Source organism: Sciurus carolinensis, chromosome 10 (assembly GCF_902686445.1).
Source record: "Sciurus carolinensis chromosome 10, mSciCar1.2, whole genome shotgun sequence".
Taxonomy (NCBI): domain Eukaryota; kingdom Metazoa; phylum Chordata; class Mammalia; order Rodentia; family Sciuridae; genus Sciurus; species Sciurus carolinensis.
The window spans coordinates 18,900,100-18,922,342 of NC_062222.1; the positions used below are offsets into that span (position 1 = coordinate 18,900,100).

General features: G+C 36.3%; 1 protein-coding gene across 2 annotated transcripts in view; it reads right to left on the reverse strand.

The window, feature by feature from the left end:
- Inpp4b (inositol polyphosphate-4-phosphatase type II B) overlaps positions 1 to 22,243 on the reverse strand; it is a 784,856-nt gene that overhangs the window by 98,736 nt on the left and 663,877 nt on the right. For both annotated transcript variants that reach the window (XM_047566293.1, XM_047566291.1), the window contains 2 exons: positions 21,485 to 21,688; positions 9,481 to 9,640 (listed from right to left, as the gene is read on the reverse strand). In XM_047566293.1, coding sequence (XP_047422249.1) covers positions 9,481 to 9,640; positions 21,485 to 21,688 — 364 coding nt within the window. The remainder of the gene's footprint in view (positions 1 to 9,480; positions 9,641 to 21,484; positions 21,689 to 22,243) is intronic.

The window sequence follows — 22,243 nt, forward strand, 5'->3', positions numbered from 1 at the left end:
TGGATAAAGAAAATGTGGTGTATATATATATGATGGAATATTTCTCAGATTTAAAGAAGAAAGAAATTATGGCATTTGCTGGTAAATGGATGGAGTTGAAGAATATCATGCTAGGTGAAATAAGCCAAACCCCAAAAACCAAAGGCAGAATGTTTTCTCTGATATGTGGATGCTAATTCACAATGTGCAGTATGCTAGGGAAGAAAAGTTACTTTAGATTAGATAGAGGTGAGTAAAGGTAGGGGAAGGGGTATAGGGTAGGAAGGAAGTAGAGTGAAAGACATTATTACCTCATGCACATATATGACTGTATGACAAATGTGATCCTACAATATGTACAATCAGAAAAATGAGAAATTACACTCTATTTATGTTTGACTTATCAAAATGCATCAAAGCATTCTACTATCATGTATAACTAATTAGAATAAATAAAAAATTTCAAACGGGTCATAATGTAAAATGTTATTGGAATTCTTCATTTTTAATAAAAATATATGGTACCTGTGGATTATCTATTTACCAATTTTTTAAACTTATAAATACACTTTAAAATTGTTCCACCTGGTAAAGTGTTAGATTTTAAAAGACTAACCCATTAATCTTTCTTTTCCCACAAAATTCTAAACATCAACATGTAGAAATTCATGGAATTCAGAAGTATTAACATCTAAGCCCTTTGAAGAAAAATGATGCTTTATATTTATAACTTTGCATTTTATAAAACCACTGAAAGAATTATCTGGTGTTAAGGATAAGTTCTGAGGATATTAGTATTTTCACATGTATGTGTAAAAGTGCACACATGTTGAAGAAGTCACTTGACAACATCAGGACAAGCTGCTTAAGCATTCTGGTGGTTGCAGCCTTCCGTCAAGTTGACTAGGTTTTATTTCACAATGTTGGGCCTCTATCATTTGCCAACAATTATATTAGACTCTGGAGATTCAACAGCAAATCACAAAGACTTGGCATATTTTCTCAGAGAGCCAGATCTAGTAGGGGAGATAGCATTGAAAACATTATGCATGATAAATTATATTCACAGGTTTCAAAGAAATGGTCCCCAAACCAGCCTTTTCTGGTCTGGGTTTCATCATGTTATGATAAATTTAACCTTTTAAAAACGGGGATATTTCACGTAAAATCAGAAGAGATGATAGTTTCAGATCCATATTCCCCTGTGGAAATGATGGGCTGGGGCTGAGGTGGTGACCTCATTTGAGGGGATCTATATTCCTTAGTTCACTCTAGTTTCCATCTTCTCCTGGACTCATTCTTCCTGCCTTGCATGATGTTTGCAGAAGGTGTGACTACAGAATTGAAAGAACTCAGTGAAAAATAAAAGTGCAGAATTCTATTCAAAAAACAGTAAACAAGCCTTTTCCTTTCTTGGCGGTATACCTAACAACCTGTCATGGTGGTTGGTGGTTTTACTTTATTCTTTCATGTTCACATTCCCTTGGGCATGGGGATATGTGAGTGCAGTGTCTCAAAGAGTTCCAGCCTGATCTGGCTCTCCAGTACCAACTCCAGGGCTCCATGGTAAGTGGGAGTGAGAAGCAGTCACTAGCTGGAACGGGGATGGAGAGACTGGGCAGACACTGGAAAACCCCTCCAATTGTGGGGAGGAGTAGAACTGCATGTGAGTCAAGGCTCAACTCCCAGCCCAGGCTTTATTATGCTATTGGACTTCACCAACAAATACAAAGATAGAATTATTATAAATCTCAAGATGGCAATTCAGAGCATTATGCCCAGAGCAATGAGTTCTTCTGAGCAAGAGGTCATGGGCAACTATCTTGGTCCCATAACGCCAGCTCAGGAAAGATGCCACAAGGATGGGAGGTTTGGGCTTATGGGAGGTAGAGAAGGGCAACTTTGGAAGGTCTACAGGTAAGAAGCCCAAGGTGAGACCTAAAGGGGTCACTGTGAATGAGCATGAAGAATGAGGCAAGATGAGTAGCAGAAGATATCAAGGCACAGTGAAGTCAGGAATTTGAGTACTTATCAGAAGTAAGAAAATTAAACCACCAAGTGAAGCAACAGAGGTGACTATTTGAGAAAAAAATCCATTAAAATATCAAGGTCCAAATAAAGGCAAGTTATCCATAAGCAACAGTGCTCTTGAAATTTAAGCATTCCTTTTTTCAAAGGACATATGAGGACTCTAGGTTCTTTTTGACAAATTCTATCAGGAATCACTCTACCCAAATTGGAATCCTTATTGAGATGCCTACCTGCTTTGCAAATTTTAGACAAATTATTCAACTTCCTTTTCTACAAAATGAGGATAAAACAGAACCTCCCCCTCAGGTGGGTCATGAGAAAGAAGGAAGGGAGAGGAGAATTAGCAAAGTGCTTTGTCTCACAAATGTGAGCACAGGAAATGTGAACTGTAAATATGCTTATTGTAGCTCTTTTTATACCCTTGTGTAATATCCAAGCTGCACTTGGTTTTCACCCCTTGATGTTTCCCACACCTGAGCTGAGGGTGATCCTAAACCCTGGGCTCTTTGTTATGGAATTTGCTCATAGTTTCTTATTATTTCTATTTGTATTTTATTCGGTTTACTCTACCTACCTGTTGATGCCTCTCAAATGTATCCTCCTATCGAAAGTCCTTTATCGTATAAATTCTATCTTTAGAAGATCTCTAACTGGGATATTTTCTTTGAAATACAAGTTGCTTTCACAGGAGACTGCATGAACAGGGCTATGGTTGAATATGTTTCTGAATACAGTGCGCGAAATAGGGCAGATGCTTGACAACTCTCTATTAAATGAAGGAAAGGATCTTCAATTTTCTCTTCAAACTCAAAAAAAAAATTAGTGTGTGTCTTCCATGAGGTTTCGTGCTTGAAATATGTAAATATAAAGTGATATATTCATATACATATTAATCTATCCTTTAATTATTTCAAGTTTGCTAGACAGAAAGCTCACCTGTGCAATCAAAGACAAAGTATGAAACAGAGGAGTGATTTGCTTAAACCTTTAATTTGTCCCTATCTTGCAGTTGGGATACATTTTTCAAATGACTAATCTTTGGCATGCATAAGCTCTTGATGCTATTGATATATCACTGCCAAATCCCTGGTAGTTCTCAGACAACTGTGTTAACTGGAGTCAGCCAGAATAAAATTAAAAGATGTGGTACATATAGTGAAATCTCAGATCCCAGGGGGAATGTGGAATGTGCTTTACAAGTTAAAAGAGAATTATGAAGTGGGAAAGAACATGAGTACCTTGGAACTAGAAGTGAATTCTAAGCAGAGAGAAGTGAATTAATTCTGTGATCTGCATGGATATTTACCTCCTTTGAGAGAGAAAGCAGTGACGACTTGAAGCCAGCGTGAGCTCATAAATGAAAATTATGTCACAGGAGTTTCATCTCCTTTCTGACAGAGTTTACAGCTGGGTAGATTAGGAAGAAGAATTTAATGGCACAAGGTATTTGGCCTTTCATAGAACAGATCATGATACACTTATGAAAGATGGTTGAAAGCCAGACCATGCAACAGCACCAATGGATGCATACACAGCTGACTGAACACACATTCCTGAAGGGCAGGGATTACCAAGTACATTTGAATGCATACGGTTCTTTTTCATGTTGTGCCTCAAGGACTTGTGTTTAGCTATTTTACCATCCTTTTTATCTATTACTTCTATGAAGGGACAGGAAATGTGTAGAAAATGTGAATAAAATAGGTCTGAATAGGACAGTAGAAATGATGGATGAAAGCAACAGGTATTTATTAGAGGGTACTCAAAAGTGTTTTATACTGTAGCCATGGGTTTAGAAATCCATCTCTTCAGCAGCATTGAGATAAGCCATCTTAATCTCCTTGTGCCACTAATATTTCACAGTGTCTTGCATAGAGTGGTGCTTATGTGTTGTTTGAGTAATGAAGGATGAGCAGGATGAGTCAAGTTTAGCAGAATTATGAACACTAACAGAATTACTACCAAAATGTGGTTTTGCAAACAGTTAATGAGAGCTTAGCTATTACAATATGAATAGTATCTAAAATAGGGAGGTGGACTTCCTGGGTTGCTCTGTTGTTATTAGGCCACTGGGTTTAATTCTGGGGACTTCTCAAACTCTGAAGGATTCTGAGAAAAAAGCAACTACTGGATGTATTTGGAGGCTATTCCTTTGAAAAAAATCCCTCAAACACTGAAAATTCAAAAAAGGACATGATATGAGTTAGGCTTAATGTGGGAAAAGGAAAGTAAACCTATCCCATTTATTTCAAAGGATTATACTTGGGTCACTGCGAGAAGTGAAAGGAAACAGAGTTGGATCAATGTCTGAAGCTTGCTGTCTAGAAAATAAAAGTGGCCTCAGGACTGGAGATGTGTCTCATAGGCTGGGTGAAAACTGGCAGAGATACTCTAGGCCAGCTTCTTAACGTAATTTAGGAGGTTTAATTACATAGTATTTAAGGCCACATAAGACCTAAGACTTTAATATTCTCTGATTTAATCTGAGTTTTCAATTTATTGTGACATTGAAGGCAAGTGGTTCTACACATACAGATGCCCATAAATGTGTTTACATGTACTGAAAATAAAGGAACAATCTGTGTTCACCACACACACACACACACACACACACACACACATACACACACTACAGACTTTGGAATGGCTATTCTATTATTTGTGTTCAAAACAGTCGGGAAAGTTTTACTTCTCTCAGCACTACTTGTATTCACCCTGAAAAGAAAATGTATAAAACCAGCAAAAGATATATCATCAGATTCTGGTTCTAAAATAAACAAGCAGAAATCCTTCAAACTATAAATTTAAAATACTATTAAATGAATATACTATAACAAGAAAAATCTACACCCTGATGAGAAATATTTATAGGTCAGAGAGGAGCATAAGAAAATAGATAAACATAGTGATAATTCATAAGACCACTGCGTAGCTATGTGAAATATAAAAGAGCAAAACAAACACAAGAGCAGGTAAAACATGAAAATAAAGGAGGGGTTGAAGAAAGAAAAGGTAGCATCAGTTTGATTTACTCTATGAAATTTAAAATATATTCCAATACAAAAGACAATTTAACTGTATATAACAATAAAATTCAAGAAATTTATTAGAATTACTTGCAGAACTTAATCTATAAAGGAAAAAAAAACAAAAATGATACAATATGAAGAATCACTAATAAATGATGGTGCAAAAATGCCTAATATGCCAGGTTCCATGGTGCATGCCTGTAATCCCAGTGACCCCGGAGGCTGAGGCAGGAAGATCGAAAGCTCAAGGCCAACCTTGCCAACTTAGTGAGGCCCTGTCTTGAAACGAAATGAAGTGAAATAAATGAAATGAAATGAAATAAGGAAATAAAATGAAAATAAAATAGATCTGGGGGTGAGCTCAGTGATTGAGCAGCCCAGGATTTAATGCTGAGGACCCCTCCCCCCCACACACATACAATCTAACAATATTTATCACTTATCACATCGTACATTATAATAAGTACTAGATGACTCAGATCACTCCTTCAATTCAGTAATTAATTATAAAGAAGGGAAAAACATGAAAGGTTCTTCCACCACAGCTAGGGAATGAGGATACATATAATACTATTAAAGAAACAGATTTTCTCATAAGAACCGTATTTTGAAATACAATGTCAACAGTATTTTGAAATACAATGAAAAAGGTCATACAATGTCAACTTCACAGATAAGCAGAAGTTATGATAAGGTTACTTTCATCCAAAAATAGCATGAAATCAGTGAAACTAAGTCTGGGAAAACTAGTTAGGAGGGTGCTTGTAGGCATGGCACTTAGAGCACCCATTCTTTCAAAGAAGTAACAAAATGCCTGAAATCTCAGGTGTTGGTTTCTCGTTATTGAAAGAAACCAGGGTTCCCTGCAAAGTGGGTGCACCAGGAACTACAAGATGAGCCTGGAGCAGCTAAGGTAAGGAAGGGAGGAAAGAGAAGACTGAAAGTGAAGAACTAATCGTGGGAGGGAGGAACTTATCAAAAAGACACTGGAGCAAAGAGCTCCTGATGCAAAATCTGGAACAATTAGAGTCCAAAATAAAACAATGGATTATAAACCATAGGATAAAATAAGTATTAATGATCCCACATTGATATAAATAGGTAAGTGGTATCCATGAATACATAACATAAACAGATAAATGAAGAGGGACAACTCTTCTTACAAAATAAGCCCAATTCTAGTACACCATGGTAAAAGATAATATTTGAAATGTGGTTGAAGACTTACATAGTCAAAAATGCTTGTACATTAATTACAACATTATAATAATTGAATACCTGAAATGGTGGATTCCCTTTAGGCAAATTAGTTACCATCATTAAAATCTCATTTCCAGGAAATGTCTGAGGAAATGTTAATATGCAAAATAACAAAAAACACACATCTGTATTAATAACTTGTACTACAATTGGGTTAAAATACATGTGTGAGTGTGAATGTGTGTAAGTGTTTGTGCATGTGAGTGTGAGAGTATGTAGGTTTATTAACACAGGCAATGTTCAAAATGGTAATGTCTGGTTGAAATAAGGAAAAAAAATCATACACAACCATATTTGCTATTCTTTACAAATTTTCAAAGTTATCACTTTTGTGAATAAAAGTTTTAAAATACAGGTAGATTGGTGACAGGGAATGCATACCTCAAATATTTTAATCAGAAAGAGTTTGGGCCAAAATGTCTTCATTTGTTTTACATTAGCTTAAAAGGCCACCACATATTTCTCTCAGGAATTACTTTATGTGAAAAAAGTTAGAAAGATTTTTCTCCCTAATATAAGAGGAAGGCTATAAATTATTATTAAATTATATCTTGTTTTGGAGTATGTCTGCCCAATACCTCACATTTGAATAAAAGTGATTAAGCTTATGGATAATTTCTCTACCAAATATTTTTACTTTCTAAAATGTTACTTTATCATACAGATACAATTTCTGATTAAATAAGATACAGATAAACTGTATTAATTTAATATTTGACATTAATATTTTTATTAACTAATTGAGTTAATCAATTGAATTCAAATATAGTATAGATGCTACTGCATCTAATAGATCTTTAATATATCTATGGATGAATTAACATTTATAGATACATTTTCATGTACCTACAGAAATCAACTGAATTCAAATATGTTATAGATGCTACTGCATCTAATAGATCTTTAGTAGATCTATGTGTGAATTAATATTTATAGATATATTTGCATGTATCTACAGAATCTATACAGATTTGAGCACATCATTCATTTGTAAAATATTTATATATGTTAAGCATTTTCTTTTATGTGTCAATTATCTCCCTAGAACATGCACTATGTATGCAACTGTTTAGCATGCAAAAATTTAATGTTTTAACTGAATTATTTAATAATATTTACTACATTAAGTAATTTCAAACAAAAGTAATAGTCTATCTTATACATTTAAAAAGCAACATCTAAAAATTTTTAGAAAAACAGAGAAGAATGGACAATGGGTAAAATAAATATACATAACAAAATAAGATAAATTAAAAATCAATTAGAGTATAATATGTTGTAGTTTGATTTTGACCATCCACACCAATGATCTGGTTGTGATTTCTATATTTGCAGCAAGTACTGTTTGGTTTTAGATGATGTCCATACAATGTTTCACATTCAAATAAAATTGATTCATTTAATCTTATGATTTGTCTACCAAATACTTTTACTTTTTAAAAACATAATTTGTATCATACATGTATAATCTTCTGATAAAATATAAGATGTAGATAAAATATGTCATTTCAAATATTAGAATATTATTCTTTTTCAAGAGACTTCAGGGAGCATCAAACAAAAAATGTGGTAATAGCTGGTATCCTTCATTTCTACTAAAAAATTATGTCTTGAAAATCCATCCATGGATAAAATAAGTCCCTTCATTTTAAAATTCTGCTCACTTACCTGATTTTCCAGAACATAGCAGTGTCTGGCTAACAGTTCCTAGTCAATATATGTTCAATTAAAGAAAATTGAAGCACACTATTTCTTGATGATATAGCTATGACAAGCTTTCATTTTGATTCATGTGAAGTTATGGAACTGTACTAGATTCATTAGCTAATCAAAGTGATATTATTAAATAAGAAAATCCCCATATACAGTGAGATCAATTAAGTATGAACATGAAGAATGCCAAAAACAATCATACAGACTCTGTAGACTTCAGTTGTGTGAATGTGTAATAGAGGAAGAGGGACCAACTTTAATAAGGCGATTTTGGAAAGCTGTGGTTTACAAATGTGATTAAGAAAAGGGTCTGCTGTTAATCAAGTGATGAGAGATGGATGTTTTACATAATTAAACTCCTGATGAAAATGTCAGTAATGGAAATTGGGAAGACAAATTGGAAAAACACAAATTTAATCTTATAGACATCTATACCTTCTTATGACTCATTTTCTTTAAGTAAATAAAGAACAAATTTCAGGAGAATACTGTTTACTCTCTTCAAAACAAGATACTGAGTAAAAAAGGCTAGGTCAACTCTAACAGTAGTTCTACTATCATAAAGAAATGAAATATTTCTGTATCGACTTTAAGAAAATTAACAAAAATAATCATAAAAAGCCATTTCTGGGGATACAACTATGGTTAATATTTTATTAGATTTGCTAATCAATCTGCTAATATGATATGCATTTGATCGTATCTCCCTCTCTTTCTCTCACATGTGTATACATGTGTGTGAAAATACATTGTTATGACATATTTTTGGAATAATGCATAAACAGCCTTCATATTCAAACCTTATATGTTCACAAAAAAGTATGCCTTAGAGCTGGGCAAGGTGATATACACCTGTAATCCCAGTGACTTTGGAGGCTGAGGCAGGAGGATCACAAGTTCAAGGTCAGCCTCAGCAACTTGATGAGGCCCTAAGCAACCTAGAGAGATCCTGCCTTAAAACAAAAAAGAAAAAAAAGGGAGGGGGGGTGCTGGGAATGTAGCTCAGTGGCAAAATGTTCTTGGATTCAATTCCCAGTACAAAAAAAAAAAAAAAAAAAAAAAATCCCAGAATAAGACAAAAAGCATTCTATCATACTGCATTCTGTTCAAGAACTGTGAGAGATAACTGCGTCCTGGTCTCAAATTTGTACGAATTAAAAGCAATCATTATTTTTCTTTCTAATAAAACTTTGGAAGAATGTGTGAAAGTAGATCAAACTCTGACAGACCCTTCAAGAGAAAGTGTGTCTTTGTAGCAAAAGAAAAAAAAATAGACCTTGCAAACAATTCAGAAAACACAACTAAGATGCATTTTGATAAAGTCTTCCATCCTCCAAGCCAAAGCAGTGGAAAGGTCTGCTATCAGCACTTTCATCAAAGGCACTGTTGAGTTCCCTTTGTCTACCTCATTTTATCATAACTTTTTCATTTGGTTTACTCAGTAAATGGGAAAAAAATGATTCCTTACCACTTGGGTGAGAGGTGATGGAGTCCTCTAGCGAAGAGTCCTTCTCTCCATCTTTGCTGCCTCCGCTGTAGCCTTCGCTACCGCCATCTCTCTCAATCAGTTTATCTACCATAGCAATAATGCAGTTCAGGCTCTTCCCCACGTTGGCCCACACCCTATCCTGAAAAGAGCATGAGTATCACTACATGCTTTGATGGCAAGAACAAGAAAAGGCAAAACAGGTGCATCCAGTTCAGAGAAGCAGTGATGCAGGTTGAGGGACTAGCTGGGATTTTTCCATTTATTTGGTCAGATTGTGAATATAAAGAAATCTGTTTCCTCTGGATAAAGCCCAAATAAAGGTTTTCCTCAATCACGTTTAGTTAGTCCATTATTTTTGCTCTGTCATCAAGAGATGATGAACTGCTATGAAACATTAATCTGTAATTGAGTACAAGTTATGACACTTGAAACCAGAGGTATCTGCTACCTTTATCAACACTTAGTAAGAAAGCAAAGATACAACAAAATTTTTAAAGAACAGTTATACCACTTGCATTACAAATCCTCTTTAAAAAAACTGTGGTAACTCATAGATAACATGAAAATTGCTATTTTAACTGTTTTTATGTATGTAGTTCAATAGCATTAATTATGATCACATTTTTGTGTGACCATGATCTCTCATTCACTCCCATAAGTTTACATTTGCCTAAGCTGATTCCCCATTCTGCCCTCCCCAGCCTTGGTAACCATCAATCTTTCTTGTAACTATGAATCTGACTACTCTAGGTACTACAAAATCCTACAAGTATGGTCTTCAGACCACCTCTAATGGAATGGTCTAGAGGATTAACGAGCAGATCCCTGTGGTCTACCAAGTCAGTCAGAAGCACTGGGGACAAAATTAAAAATTTGATAAGATTACCAGATACTTCTGACCACATCAAGTCTCAGAACCACTAAGTCATTTGGTGTGATTTACTTCCTGGGAAGTGACTCACATCACCAAGAGGTCTCTAGGTCACTAACCTTCCCAGTTCAGATTAGTACCCATATTTGTTTAAGGTAATGCATCAAATGGAATGCTTTGATTCATAAAAATTACACTAACTTTTTTATTTATCATTTTTTGGTACCAGAGATTGAACTCAGGGATGCTTAACCACAGAGACACATCCCCAGCCCTTCTCTTGGTGAGTCCTTTGATACAGGGTCTCACCAAGTTGCTTAGGGCCTCACTAAATTACTGAGGCTGGCTTTGAACTTGGGGAGCTCCTGCCTCAGCCTCCCAAGCTGCTGGGACTACATGGTGTGTGTCACCGTGCCTGGTTGCATGAACTTTTTAAATAAAAGTTTTGAATATAATTATCTAGATGGAAGTCTGTCACTCCTGGCTTCCTTGCTCACTCTTCTTCCCACCTGATTTAGATGAAGGCAATGACTCCTCTGTTTTTCTCTCCAGACCAAAGATCCAAATTGATTTATGGTGCTTTTCTTGCATCAGGCCACAGAGTAATCTTTCAATGAGTGCATTCTCTGTCATAGAGCTATTTCAGGCACCAGGAGTAACATCAAATATGAAGACAATACTCAAATATAGTACTTCCTTGGTGGCTTGTATATTTTCCCCCCAAATGTGTATGTATCACCCAAGTTAATTTTGTTAGTTTGTAAATAAGTAATTTGGGGGAGGATAAATCTAGGAAGAGAGAACACAGCTGAATTTACATTATTTGATGGTTGTCCTTTGTAATGACTAAGTTAGTTGAATAATTCAACCATATTAAAACTAATGTAGGTCTGGGTAGTCATACAGTTGAGCTGAGGAAGTAGTTGGGTTTTGTAGAAAAGCAGCAGAAAGTTAGAAAAGATAATTCTGTGGTCCTCATGTGAGATGCTGCTAGGACACAGGGGCAATCACTTCATCTCTGAGGAACCAGAGTTGTTTTCTCTACAGTTTGGTAAGAAAATTTCCTGCTCCACCTACCTCATCATGCTTGCAGTGAGAACCACGTACTATACTATGATTTCTATGAAAGTGTTTGGGGAAATTATCACATTTTCACAAAATTTTATCCAGCCTTATGGGCTTTCCTAAATGAGTCAAGCTTCTTTCCCTCATCCTATAATCCTGAATGGCAAGTATGCTATGAATCACAAATAATTATAAAAATCTTTCCCTTGAAAGGACATCGTTGCTCCAAAAATTGAAGGCACTTTCCTTCAAGGAAATTAAGACATGAACACATCTGTAGAGTACATCATCCTCTTCCTGCTGTCTGAAAGATGAGGGGGTGGCATCTCTGAGCCAAGAGCCAGGAGGGCTAAGGAAGCTCACCTGTGCAGGAGAGGCTGGGAGAGAAGGCAGGCAGCCTGAAGGGCCAGACAGCACTCACACTGGGCTGTCAATGTTCCAACCCCAATGACAAACTTGACCTTTATTCAGAATATGCCTGCATTACTACCACCATCTGCATCTTTAAGATGGTTCCATTGAAAAATTCAGCAATGTTCTAGCTAATTCTAGGAACAAACACCGAGGGGAGAAAAAGGGAGCAGATCCTTCTCAGTTTTCCAGGTTAGCTTTGTACATGAGATAAATTCTCAAGCCTCTTTCTGTTGCCTGTGTTGAAAGGAATTTTGTATTTTGAACAAAGATCAAAAGTAAGGTTTCATGCTGCCTTCCTGATAGAGAGCAATATCAAGGATGGATCACCTGCTCTTAATGATGTTTCTGAAGAGCCTGAACATAAAGGAATTAAAAGATAATGTGACATTCACGCCTATACACTAACACTCATCCTATTCTTTATCTTTGGAGAGGAGATGGTGAGAGAACTCAGCTTTGGTACACTGCCTCCTTCTCTTTTATGGCCCCTACAGAGTAGATTAAAGTTATTGATTTGTGCCTCTGTCTCTAAAGCTAGATTGTGAACTATTTGAAAATTCTTTTCACACTATAGACAAAGGGCCTGGTTCTCCATGACTTTTGTTGGAAGAAAGGAAGGAAAAAAGGCAGAGAAGGAGAGAGGGAGCAAGTGAAAGAGGAGTGGGGAGACTTCAATTCAGAGATGAAAGGCTGGTACCTATATTCATCTGACATAAGCACACTGGCTAATTGAAACTTCAAAAACTGCCAAATGAGCTTAATATTATTGACTTAGTCCTTAGAGATGAAGAGACTTTGTTTCAAAGATGTAGAATAACTATTCTCAACATCAGAATGTTAGGAATGTCCTAGAAATACATTCTTTTGGACTCTAAAGACTTGATTCTCCCACGGGAAGAGTCAGAAGGAGGGGCCCAGGAAGGATCAGACAGAAGGGAGTGTCATTTTGCAGGAGTAAGATGAGGTTTCAGTTACCTGAGACTTGAAAACGAGTCCACTAGGAGATCAGAGACTAAACACTGACTCTACAATATGAACACGCTGGTCAGATGTACCCTTAACTGTGAGACCAATAGTGTCATGGAAACAGGGATGGAGCAGTGACATGGCTACAGGGTCCATTAGCATGGTCCAAGAAATATAAATGGCCAACATTTACAGAGGATCATGGTCTCAGGTTCACTCAACTGACTGGGACAGAAAACAGATGAAAAGTTCCAGGAGGAAAGAGGATAACTCAGTTACTAAGAGCAGTAAGTATAAGGTGGTCAATTACTTTGACACTAGAATATCAAGGAGAGGCAGGCAAGATTCTTAAAGGGGAATCTTGAATATTTGAGTTTCTCTGGGAAAACAAGCACAGAGGACAATAACCAGCAATCACAGCTCCTTGTTCTAATGAGTACCACAACGCCACTCCAAAAGGCAGATTCTTCTCGATTGAATTGTTGGGTCTACTCAGTGAGGTTCCCACCATGATGAAGAAAGGTTGATGAGTGGGAAGACAATGGAAGCACAGGAGCCTGACTGTAGAACAAGGGGCAACCAGCCCCCCACCATCTTTTCAGCCTGAGGAAGTAGGAACAGCCTCCACATCCTGTTTAGCTCTCCTGTCCCATGAGAGGGTCAAAAATGACCATTACCTACCATACACACACTCAAAGATTGGTGGCCCTTTCACTGCCTGATGGATCTCTGGCTGTGCTAAGGGAGTAATGGAAGGTCGGTAGGTCCCAGTCTAACCTTTATTGTTGGAGCCTTAATTTTAATCAATGTCCTTAACCTTAATAGAGCTTTTACTTCATCTCTTTAGGTGAAGTGGCTGTAAACCTTTTCTGGTCATTGAGGGTACAAAGTGAGTGGGGAACTAGTAGCAATATTTATTCTATTCTAAGTCAGGTGTGATCTGGGCCCTTATTTATTTCCTGGTTAGGATCTGAGTGAATATTAAGGTCAAGTCCAATGGCACAGTTACAAAAGTTTGATGGATGCACTGTGAGTAGCCAGGGGGGCCCTACAGTTGGCAAAGTTGGTTAGGGTAGGAGCCGCGGTGCTTACCCAGCATGCCACATGTTTATGAACTTGGTGGCATCAAGAGAAATCCTGAGTGCTTTGGATCAGCAGTGAACTTCAATAAGAAACTTCAGTAATGCTTAGTTGATCAACTTTTCTACAGACAACTTTTGATCAGCAAGAATGTGAAGAAGCAACCAGAGCTGATATGGAGATCCAAAATAGCCCTGTCAGGTATGTATTTCCATGAATAATTTCCCACTTGTCATTATCAATTTCAGAGGTCTTTGATTAGAAATAGTCAGTGAATTAACAAAGTTGATCCCATCTTTATAAAGGAGCTCCAGTTTATCCTTGAGCTGAATGAGAATAATTTGTTCCACACTGGTTAAGTTCCTTAACATTGAAAACCTTCATTCCTTCAATAGCTTGATAGCTCTTCTCTCTGAATCCTAACTTTATCCAGACTTAGGTAAAAGAAGTTGCATGTAAAATATTCTATGGTCCAGTTAGTACATGGATGTTCCAAGCAACATAGCACTCAAATACATACAAACACAAATACATTCACTTAATAAAGTCAGACTTCTGACATTTATCAAAATTAAATTAGATTTTCCAACTTTTGCTTCCTAGTCATCTTTTTGCTTTGATTTCACTTAGTTACTCATGTAAAAAGTCTTGATCTTCATTTCCCAATAACCACACTCAGTTTAAATCTCCTCCTCCTACTCTGACATTCAGTCCTTGGTCACATAAATGGACTTGGATAGCTAGCCACTGATTGTCCAGTGGTGACCTCCTCATGAGCTCCTGGTTTGGGTCCTGCTCACCTGCATTATTAGCTTCACACCGTCAGGTCTATGAATAAGTGCCACGTTCATCTCCATTGATCACCATATATATTTCATCACTCCTAGTCAAAAGTAGTCTTAATACTGCAGCTGCTATCACATTCTTCTCTCAGCCAAGAGTTACCTCATAGGGTAAAATTAGATAATTCCTATCTCCCTTCATTCAGATCAGTCCCCTCACCATCCTAAAGATATACTCTTAAATTAGATGACCCCATATTTGCCAGGTATCTGCTGTATGCCTGCTCAGTGTCTTCATCAAAAGACTGAAGGAAACTTTGGAGAAGTCTATCATGACAGATGCTAATTTTTAGACCTAGAATAACTTCTCCCTTATTTTCTATCAATCTAAATTCTTTCCTTTTCAAGTCTCACCCATCTTCATGAATTGTTCATATTATTCTCTTTCTGCATAACATGCTACTCATTTCTAATAAAGAATGAACTCTATGAAGAAAAGGATTATTCATTCATCCTTTTATTTTCAGGTCCTACCACCAGCAGGTAAATGAAAGAAGAATGAATAAACAAATGAATGAAAGAGAGAATGAAAAGAAGGGATGATTCTTCCATTCTTTCCAACTGTCAAATAACCTCTCTGAATATTTTTGACATTTTTAATGGTGATCACATCACCATGTGCAATTCTGAAGAAATTTCAGTATCTCTGCTTGCTTTGTGACTGCTAGTCATCTCACTTAAATTTCATATTGCTATTAAGCTCAGGTTCCATTGAAGTGGGTATGTTGTAGCATACACTTTATACTTAGCATCTGTTGACTGACTTAATAATATCCTTATTTAGGAGTAAAAAGACATTATGATACAATCATAAGAAGTTCTTATTGCAGGCATCTTCAAATTAAAAGTTGGAACCAAGCTCCTTCTCTGAATGGCTGAGTAGATCTTAATAAATGCCACATCACACTATAGGTTTCATCTTAGTGAAAATTTGTTGGATAACAAGTGGGAAAACTCTACTCATCAACTGAAGCTTTTAATTTTAAGTTGATAATAATATGTTATCAACCCATCATTATATGCTTGCACAACTGGTAGACTCAGGTGATGTTATTAGTTAGTATGTTGCATCCAACCACTTTTCAAAAATTGATTTTTTTAACTGAATGTATCCTACTATATTCAGTCAATAGTCTTTCTATACATACCTCAGCATTTCCTTTACTTAGTCACCAAATTTGGACTTTCAAAGATGTCTATTTAGAAAGTAATATTTCATTATTTACAATAGGATGTATTAAAGTGTGAGGGTGCTTGATTTGAATGCAATTATACATTTCTAAAGTATTCATATGCAAGTTTGTACAGTTATCAAAATATCCGACATTGAACCAGGTATTGTAAGAGACAGGAGAGTGTCCAAAGAGGGAAGATGGTATTCAACTTAAAGTCACATGAAATTCACCATCACCTTATTGGAATAAAATATCTCTATTAAAACACAGGTGGACTTGGAGAATGAGCTGCTGGTTTTGCAAATCTGTCCTTTCACCTGTTCCTACATTAACTGAAAAATACATTGAACGAGACAGTATGAAACACTGTGTTAAGTGCTATAAAACAGTGAACTGAAGGTGAAAGTATTAACTGCATGTGGGAAATCCAGAAACAGGCAGGATTTCATGAATATGCATGCACATAAAGATCTCATTTGGGGTTTCTTTTCTTTAATAGAACATTTGTGCATTTTAATGGACAGTCATGAACTTTGCTTAATCACCTTTTCTGGAATCTAATACTGGATAAGTATTCCAAGCACATTTCTTCAGGGTGAAATGGACTGGAGAAGTCCAGGAATGTTTCTCATCCATCAAGAAAATAGATGATAGACCACATTCAGTTGTCGTATAGGGAACTCCTGGCCTAATTCTCCCTGTCTCTGCCTGTCCTTTCTGAAGGGGAAAGTGATTACAGAAAAGCCTCATGCTTGTCCAGGTTATATATGGACTTTATTAACAAGATGTTTGATGTAAATATTACTATGAGTTTATGCTATTTTTCTAAATTATATACAATTGTTGAAAAATTTATTATAGGTGGATATGGATTACCCATTCCCTTATGTAACATAAACACATTTACTATAATAAAAATGAGAAAATGTTCTCTTTGCTCAAGAATGGAGACTAAGTCAGGTGTGGTGGTGCATGCCTGTAATCCTGCTGCTTGGGAGGCTGAGGCAGGAGGATCATGAGTTCAAAGCCAAACTCAGCAACTTAGTGAAGCCCTGAGCAATTCAGTGAGAACCTGTGTCTAAATAAAATATTAAAAAGGACTGGGGATAAGGCTCAGTGGTTAAGCACCCCTGGATTCAATTCCTAGTTCCAAAAACAAAGAATGGAGACTAAAATTCACAGTCTGATTCATGTTTGTAACATAAATGAGGGAACTAATTGGGTAATTGAGACGTTGAACCGTGGCCTGATGCTCAGTTCAACACAGTTCAATTAAAAAATGGGTTTGAGATATGACTGAATAATAATAGCTTTCACAGTTGTGCAGTTGGCTGAAATGGATCAGAATATAAAGGATCAGAAGCTTATTTTTTAAACAACTTATTTGAATAGGAATAGGAAGATTTAGCCCCAAGTCCATCAATGTAATGTTGAAATTAAATCACTGGGTTGCAGAGAATAGCATAATTTCTAGAAGCCACAAAAACTGGGTCAACCTAATAGTTTGGTTGGATGACATGCCTTCATACTTTGGACAAACTAATCTCAGAACCCCAGCTGCTGGAAGCATCTGGTGTAGAGATGAAGAGAAAGAAATGCAATATTTCATCTTTACCGGCTGAAAGATGAACAACACGATGCTCGCCTATTTCCTGGTACAGATTGTCAGAGAATCCCAAATAGTCCTTTGGGTTTAATTGTTTACTAACTTTTTAAGGAAAATAAACCTTTAAAGCACTCAATCATTTAATAAGTAAAATTCAGCAAATAACAGGCCTTTTTGTAAGTGCTCATTTTAGTTTGGATCTCTACAATATTGACTACATAATTATTATCCAGATTCATATGTCATCAATTTTGTCAATAAAACAAATTGAGAACAGAGAAGCCTCACAACAATGTAGAGTTAACAATGTTCTTCCTGACTGCAAAAGAAAGGTTGTTAGATGTATAAGGAGGATAGGATTCAAGAGTCATTTATTAACATGGGCTCAATTTCCAAATATTTATTATAAGAATAAAGGCAGTTATTCAAGTTAGGAAATTTTTAAAGTCAGGAACAGAAATTATGTAAAATGAAGAATTATAAAAATGGAATTACTGTATAAACCTAAACCAACATAAGCAGAGAATATTTTCATACATCACAGAAACCCAATTAAATTAATTTAAAACACTGAATTACTTCTAGAAGTTGACTAGATTTGTAATCAGTGCTGAAACTTTTTTACAGCTAATTAAGAAAAGGAATACACAAAGCTATATCTCCAATTCATTTCATGGCACAGTCTCCAAAGGCATTTTCAATTAGCTACAGTTTCTTTAGATTTACTCATTGTGTCAAAGTTGAATAAAACTTTGAAAATAATGTTAACATGACTGTGACTCTGGCAAAATTTTTCTTTTTAAAAGGGATTTCCATCCCTTGGCAAAGGCATTTTTTTAATAGAAAGTGGTTGTTATGGAAGTCAATAAGAATGTTATATAACAATCAAACAGTATTGTTTGTAAATAAAGCAAATTATACTAAGAGGAGAGAGTTATGATTAACTTTTTGGAGCAGGAAAGATTTTCCTTATAATTGTGGTTAATTCAGACAAGTCATTTATATGCTTTCTAGAAAAACTGGGTTCTGAAAGGAATGCAGAAATGATATGAAGGAAGGTGCGGAGAGAAAAGGGGACCTTCATTATTGCTCTACTTGTTTTGCCTTTGAAGAAAACCAAGAGAAACCAGTCAGTCAGTCATAAACTGGAAGAAAATAAGGAAAACTGATTTTCCTAGACCGAGGACTACCCAAGTATTCCCAAGAGAAGGGTGGAGGGGGAGCAACCACCAGCAGACCAATTTTTCAGCCTCGGCTTGCCTTTCCCAAGCACTGGGATTCTTCTAAGTTTTCCAAATATTGCTGATAAGCTCATCCCCCCATTTCTTTGGTGCCTACTTGAAACTTTCCCCACTCTCCTCTTCCTGTTCTTTCTATCTCCTTCTCTTAGCACATGAGTCCCCTTTGTGGATAGAACAAAGCTGCCCACCCACCCTCACCAAAGTCCTCCTTCACATGGTCCCTGCAGCCTCAGCAGAAGAGAGTACTCCACTTAGGACTCTAAGAACTGATTCTTTTTCTTCTCTTATAAGGATCCTGCTCCATCAATCATTACTTCTCTGTCTCCCAAAAGCCTTAAGCAATTTTAAAGAAAATTAAGTAATAATCACACACACACAGACACACCAACCACCTTCCACATGGCAGCTATTGCAATCCCCTGGCTAAAAGTACACCTTCTCCTCTTTTTTATTTGTGAGTTAATATGACTTTTTATTGATTCACTATAATTGTACACAATAGTAGATTTTGCTGTTACATATTTACATATTTTCTTAAATTGTTAACTTCTGCTCACAATTTTATGTCCAGAATTACTTCTGGAAATCCTGTTATGACTGCCACATTCTTGCTATACAGCTTTATGGCAAGAGCCACTGATCTTTCTAGAGCACTGATGGGCTGTAGAGACACAGAAGCCCTGGGTGTTCACCTGTGGCCCCAGCATGCAGCAGTGAGTGACACAGAACAGTAATATTGTCTGCAGGAAATGGTTCTCTGTAAACCTCATCAACCAATGACATTCATCTTATGCTCTTGCTTTTTGATCTCTCATTAGACAGTTTTGAATTTAAAATTCTCAGTTGAAGTCCCATGAGCAAAGACTATCTTCTTGAATCTCTTCTTCATGAACTTTTGTTCCAATGTTTTGTACCACCTGTTAACATATATTTTAATCTATCACTGGACTCTGAGTTCCAAGAAGTAAGAAACTAGAATTACTTACCTTCCCTTTTGAAATACTTAGGAGACTGACATTCTCAGAAATTATGCAAAGAATAGAAAACAAGGGAAGAAGAAGAGGAATGATTTAGAACAGAAGGAAGAAGTTGAGGTGTGGGAGAGAGATTGTATATCACAAGGAGGGTAAAACAATAAAAATGAAACTACCCAGTTTCAAAATCCTCTCTTGATTTAATATAAAATGGTAATTTTTATCTCAAAAGGTTAACACTGTCTGTTTAACTAAATGAAATATAACTTGTTTTACTTGTTTTAAAATTACTGTTTAAAATTCACAATCCACATTTTATGATCTGTACCCAGCCTCCCCACTTCCCTCAAAGGATAAATTTGATTTTCCTAATAGGATTATATAATTCACATTTCTTAAAAAAAGAAAATGTATAATAATAATGCTGAAGTAATGCAATGCATTTTCCTGGAACTATCCAGGTAATACAGCATCATTGCCCAGGTAAACCATTTATCTCACAACCATCCTGAGAGCTAAGCAGAACAGGTGCTATTTTCATTTTACAGTTGAGAAAATTGAACTTCAGAGAGGTTAAGAGGCATGCACGCCTTGAAGCTGTGAATAAATTGAAGAAAGTGCAGATAAAAGGGAGAAATATTAGATTTGCTCTTTTGAAAATGCTTCAGCAGGAGAAACACAATCTTAATCAGCAGCAACAACACTTATTCAGCATTTATTTACCTCTTGGAGTTGAGTTCTGTGTTTCCAGTGACAGAAATTTTTCCAAAGAAAGAGCAGGCATCACCTCATGGACCCTCAGGTAGCAAGTTTTTTGGGAAGATCATGGCCTCTCAAATAATTATTCCTCAAACACTTAAATTCTAGGCTGGAAAGAAAACTAATTGCTAACTAATACTTTAACACCTAATTACAGCTAGCACATTTTTAAAAAATTGTTAAACATATGATTTAGGGTTTCTCTTTGTGTGTGTGTGTGTGTGTGTGTGTGTGTGTGTGTGTATACAACTATGCATGCACTATGGAAGGCTTTTGGAAAATCAATGTGCTTTGACTCAATGATAACATAATAATACCACTTCTCTCCTGCCACGTGTTCTTTCATGTTCCTCCTGTCCTATTCTCTACTGGAGTTCTTCTCACTCAGTTGCTTCTTTTACTCATTTACCTTTATTAGATATCTTTTTTTCAAGTGCTTATAGGGGGCATATAAATTTTCAAGTACCTGCAGCAACATCTTCCGTTCAATCATAGAATCGCCAGCAAGAAGGATCTAAAAGATCTTTATGTCCACTATCACTTAAATGTGAATCTATTTTTTAAAAGGATGCCCAGAAGTAAAACACTGGGTTGTAATAATGAAGTTACTTGTTACATCCAAGTCATGGTAATATGGATGATTTTTGACTCTTCTGAAAAACATTTTCAATAGTTTCCTATAGCTTTGCAATAAAGAAGGAAATGTAGCATAGAGTCTTGTAATTATCAGTATCTTTGCTTTCATGATGTAGTCTTGGTTAGACATATAATTTATTTGCTAACAAATGTACTTCTATATCAAATAAATTTGATCAGTAACACAACTTCCAAATATAACTTTCCCCTAAGGCAAAGTGTGACTTCTTGTTCCACAATCCATACTATGACTGTTCTTTAATATTTTTTGATGAAAAGCAAACCTTCCTTATCACACTTTCTTTATTTCTCAGGTCTGAACAGTAAAGGGGCAAGCGATGTGTGAAGACTTACCCACTCTTCCTCATCGTAATCTGAATGATGCGGTATGGAGTCCTGCCTTCTCATCCGTGGGGGTTGGTCCTGGGGAGAGCTCTCCTCTGCCTTGCTCCTAGGAGAGGGTGGTTTGGTAAGGATGCCTCCTGGCCTTGCAGTATAGAGTGCTAAAAGCGCACTCCTGACCAGCTGATCCTTGAAGGCATGTACAAAAAGCTCTGTCTGGAAAGAAATTGACAAGGATTAGAAACACCATGGTAGGCAGCACAGTACAGGCTATGGAAAGGTCAATTGCAGATTTGTTGGTACTTAAGTGGTGTGTATGGTGGAAAAAGTACAGGCACCAAGGAGAGAAAATGATTCACACCAATCAATGGAAAATGGTTTGGTTTTGGGATGCTGCCAAGGCCTTGAGTCCTCCTGTTTTAAAGTTAATGCTGAGGTTTAAAATGCACTATAAACACCAGCTGTCTCCTCAGCCTCCTCTCTTTTGGCTCCAAACCCTGTCTTTGGAGATCAGTTTCACTGGGGATAATCATTTGAGCAACATCTACAACATTTTAAGTCATTCCAAGCACATCTTAAGACATAATGTGATCAGACTATGTATTGATATTTTAAATAGGGTTAAAGGCTAAAGAGAGAAAGATGTATCTTTAAAAAATTGAATAATTTTTTAATCATCATGAGCAGATCTCAGCAGTAGAGGTGACATAACACTCTTCCCTATGAAAACATTTGCTTTTTACTGCTTCTATCACCTCCCCCCCGAACTGT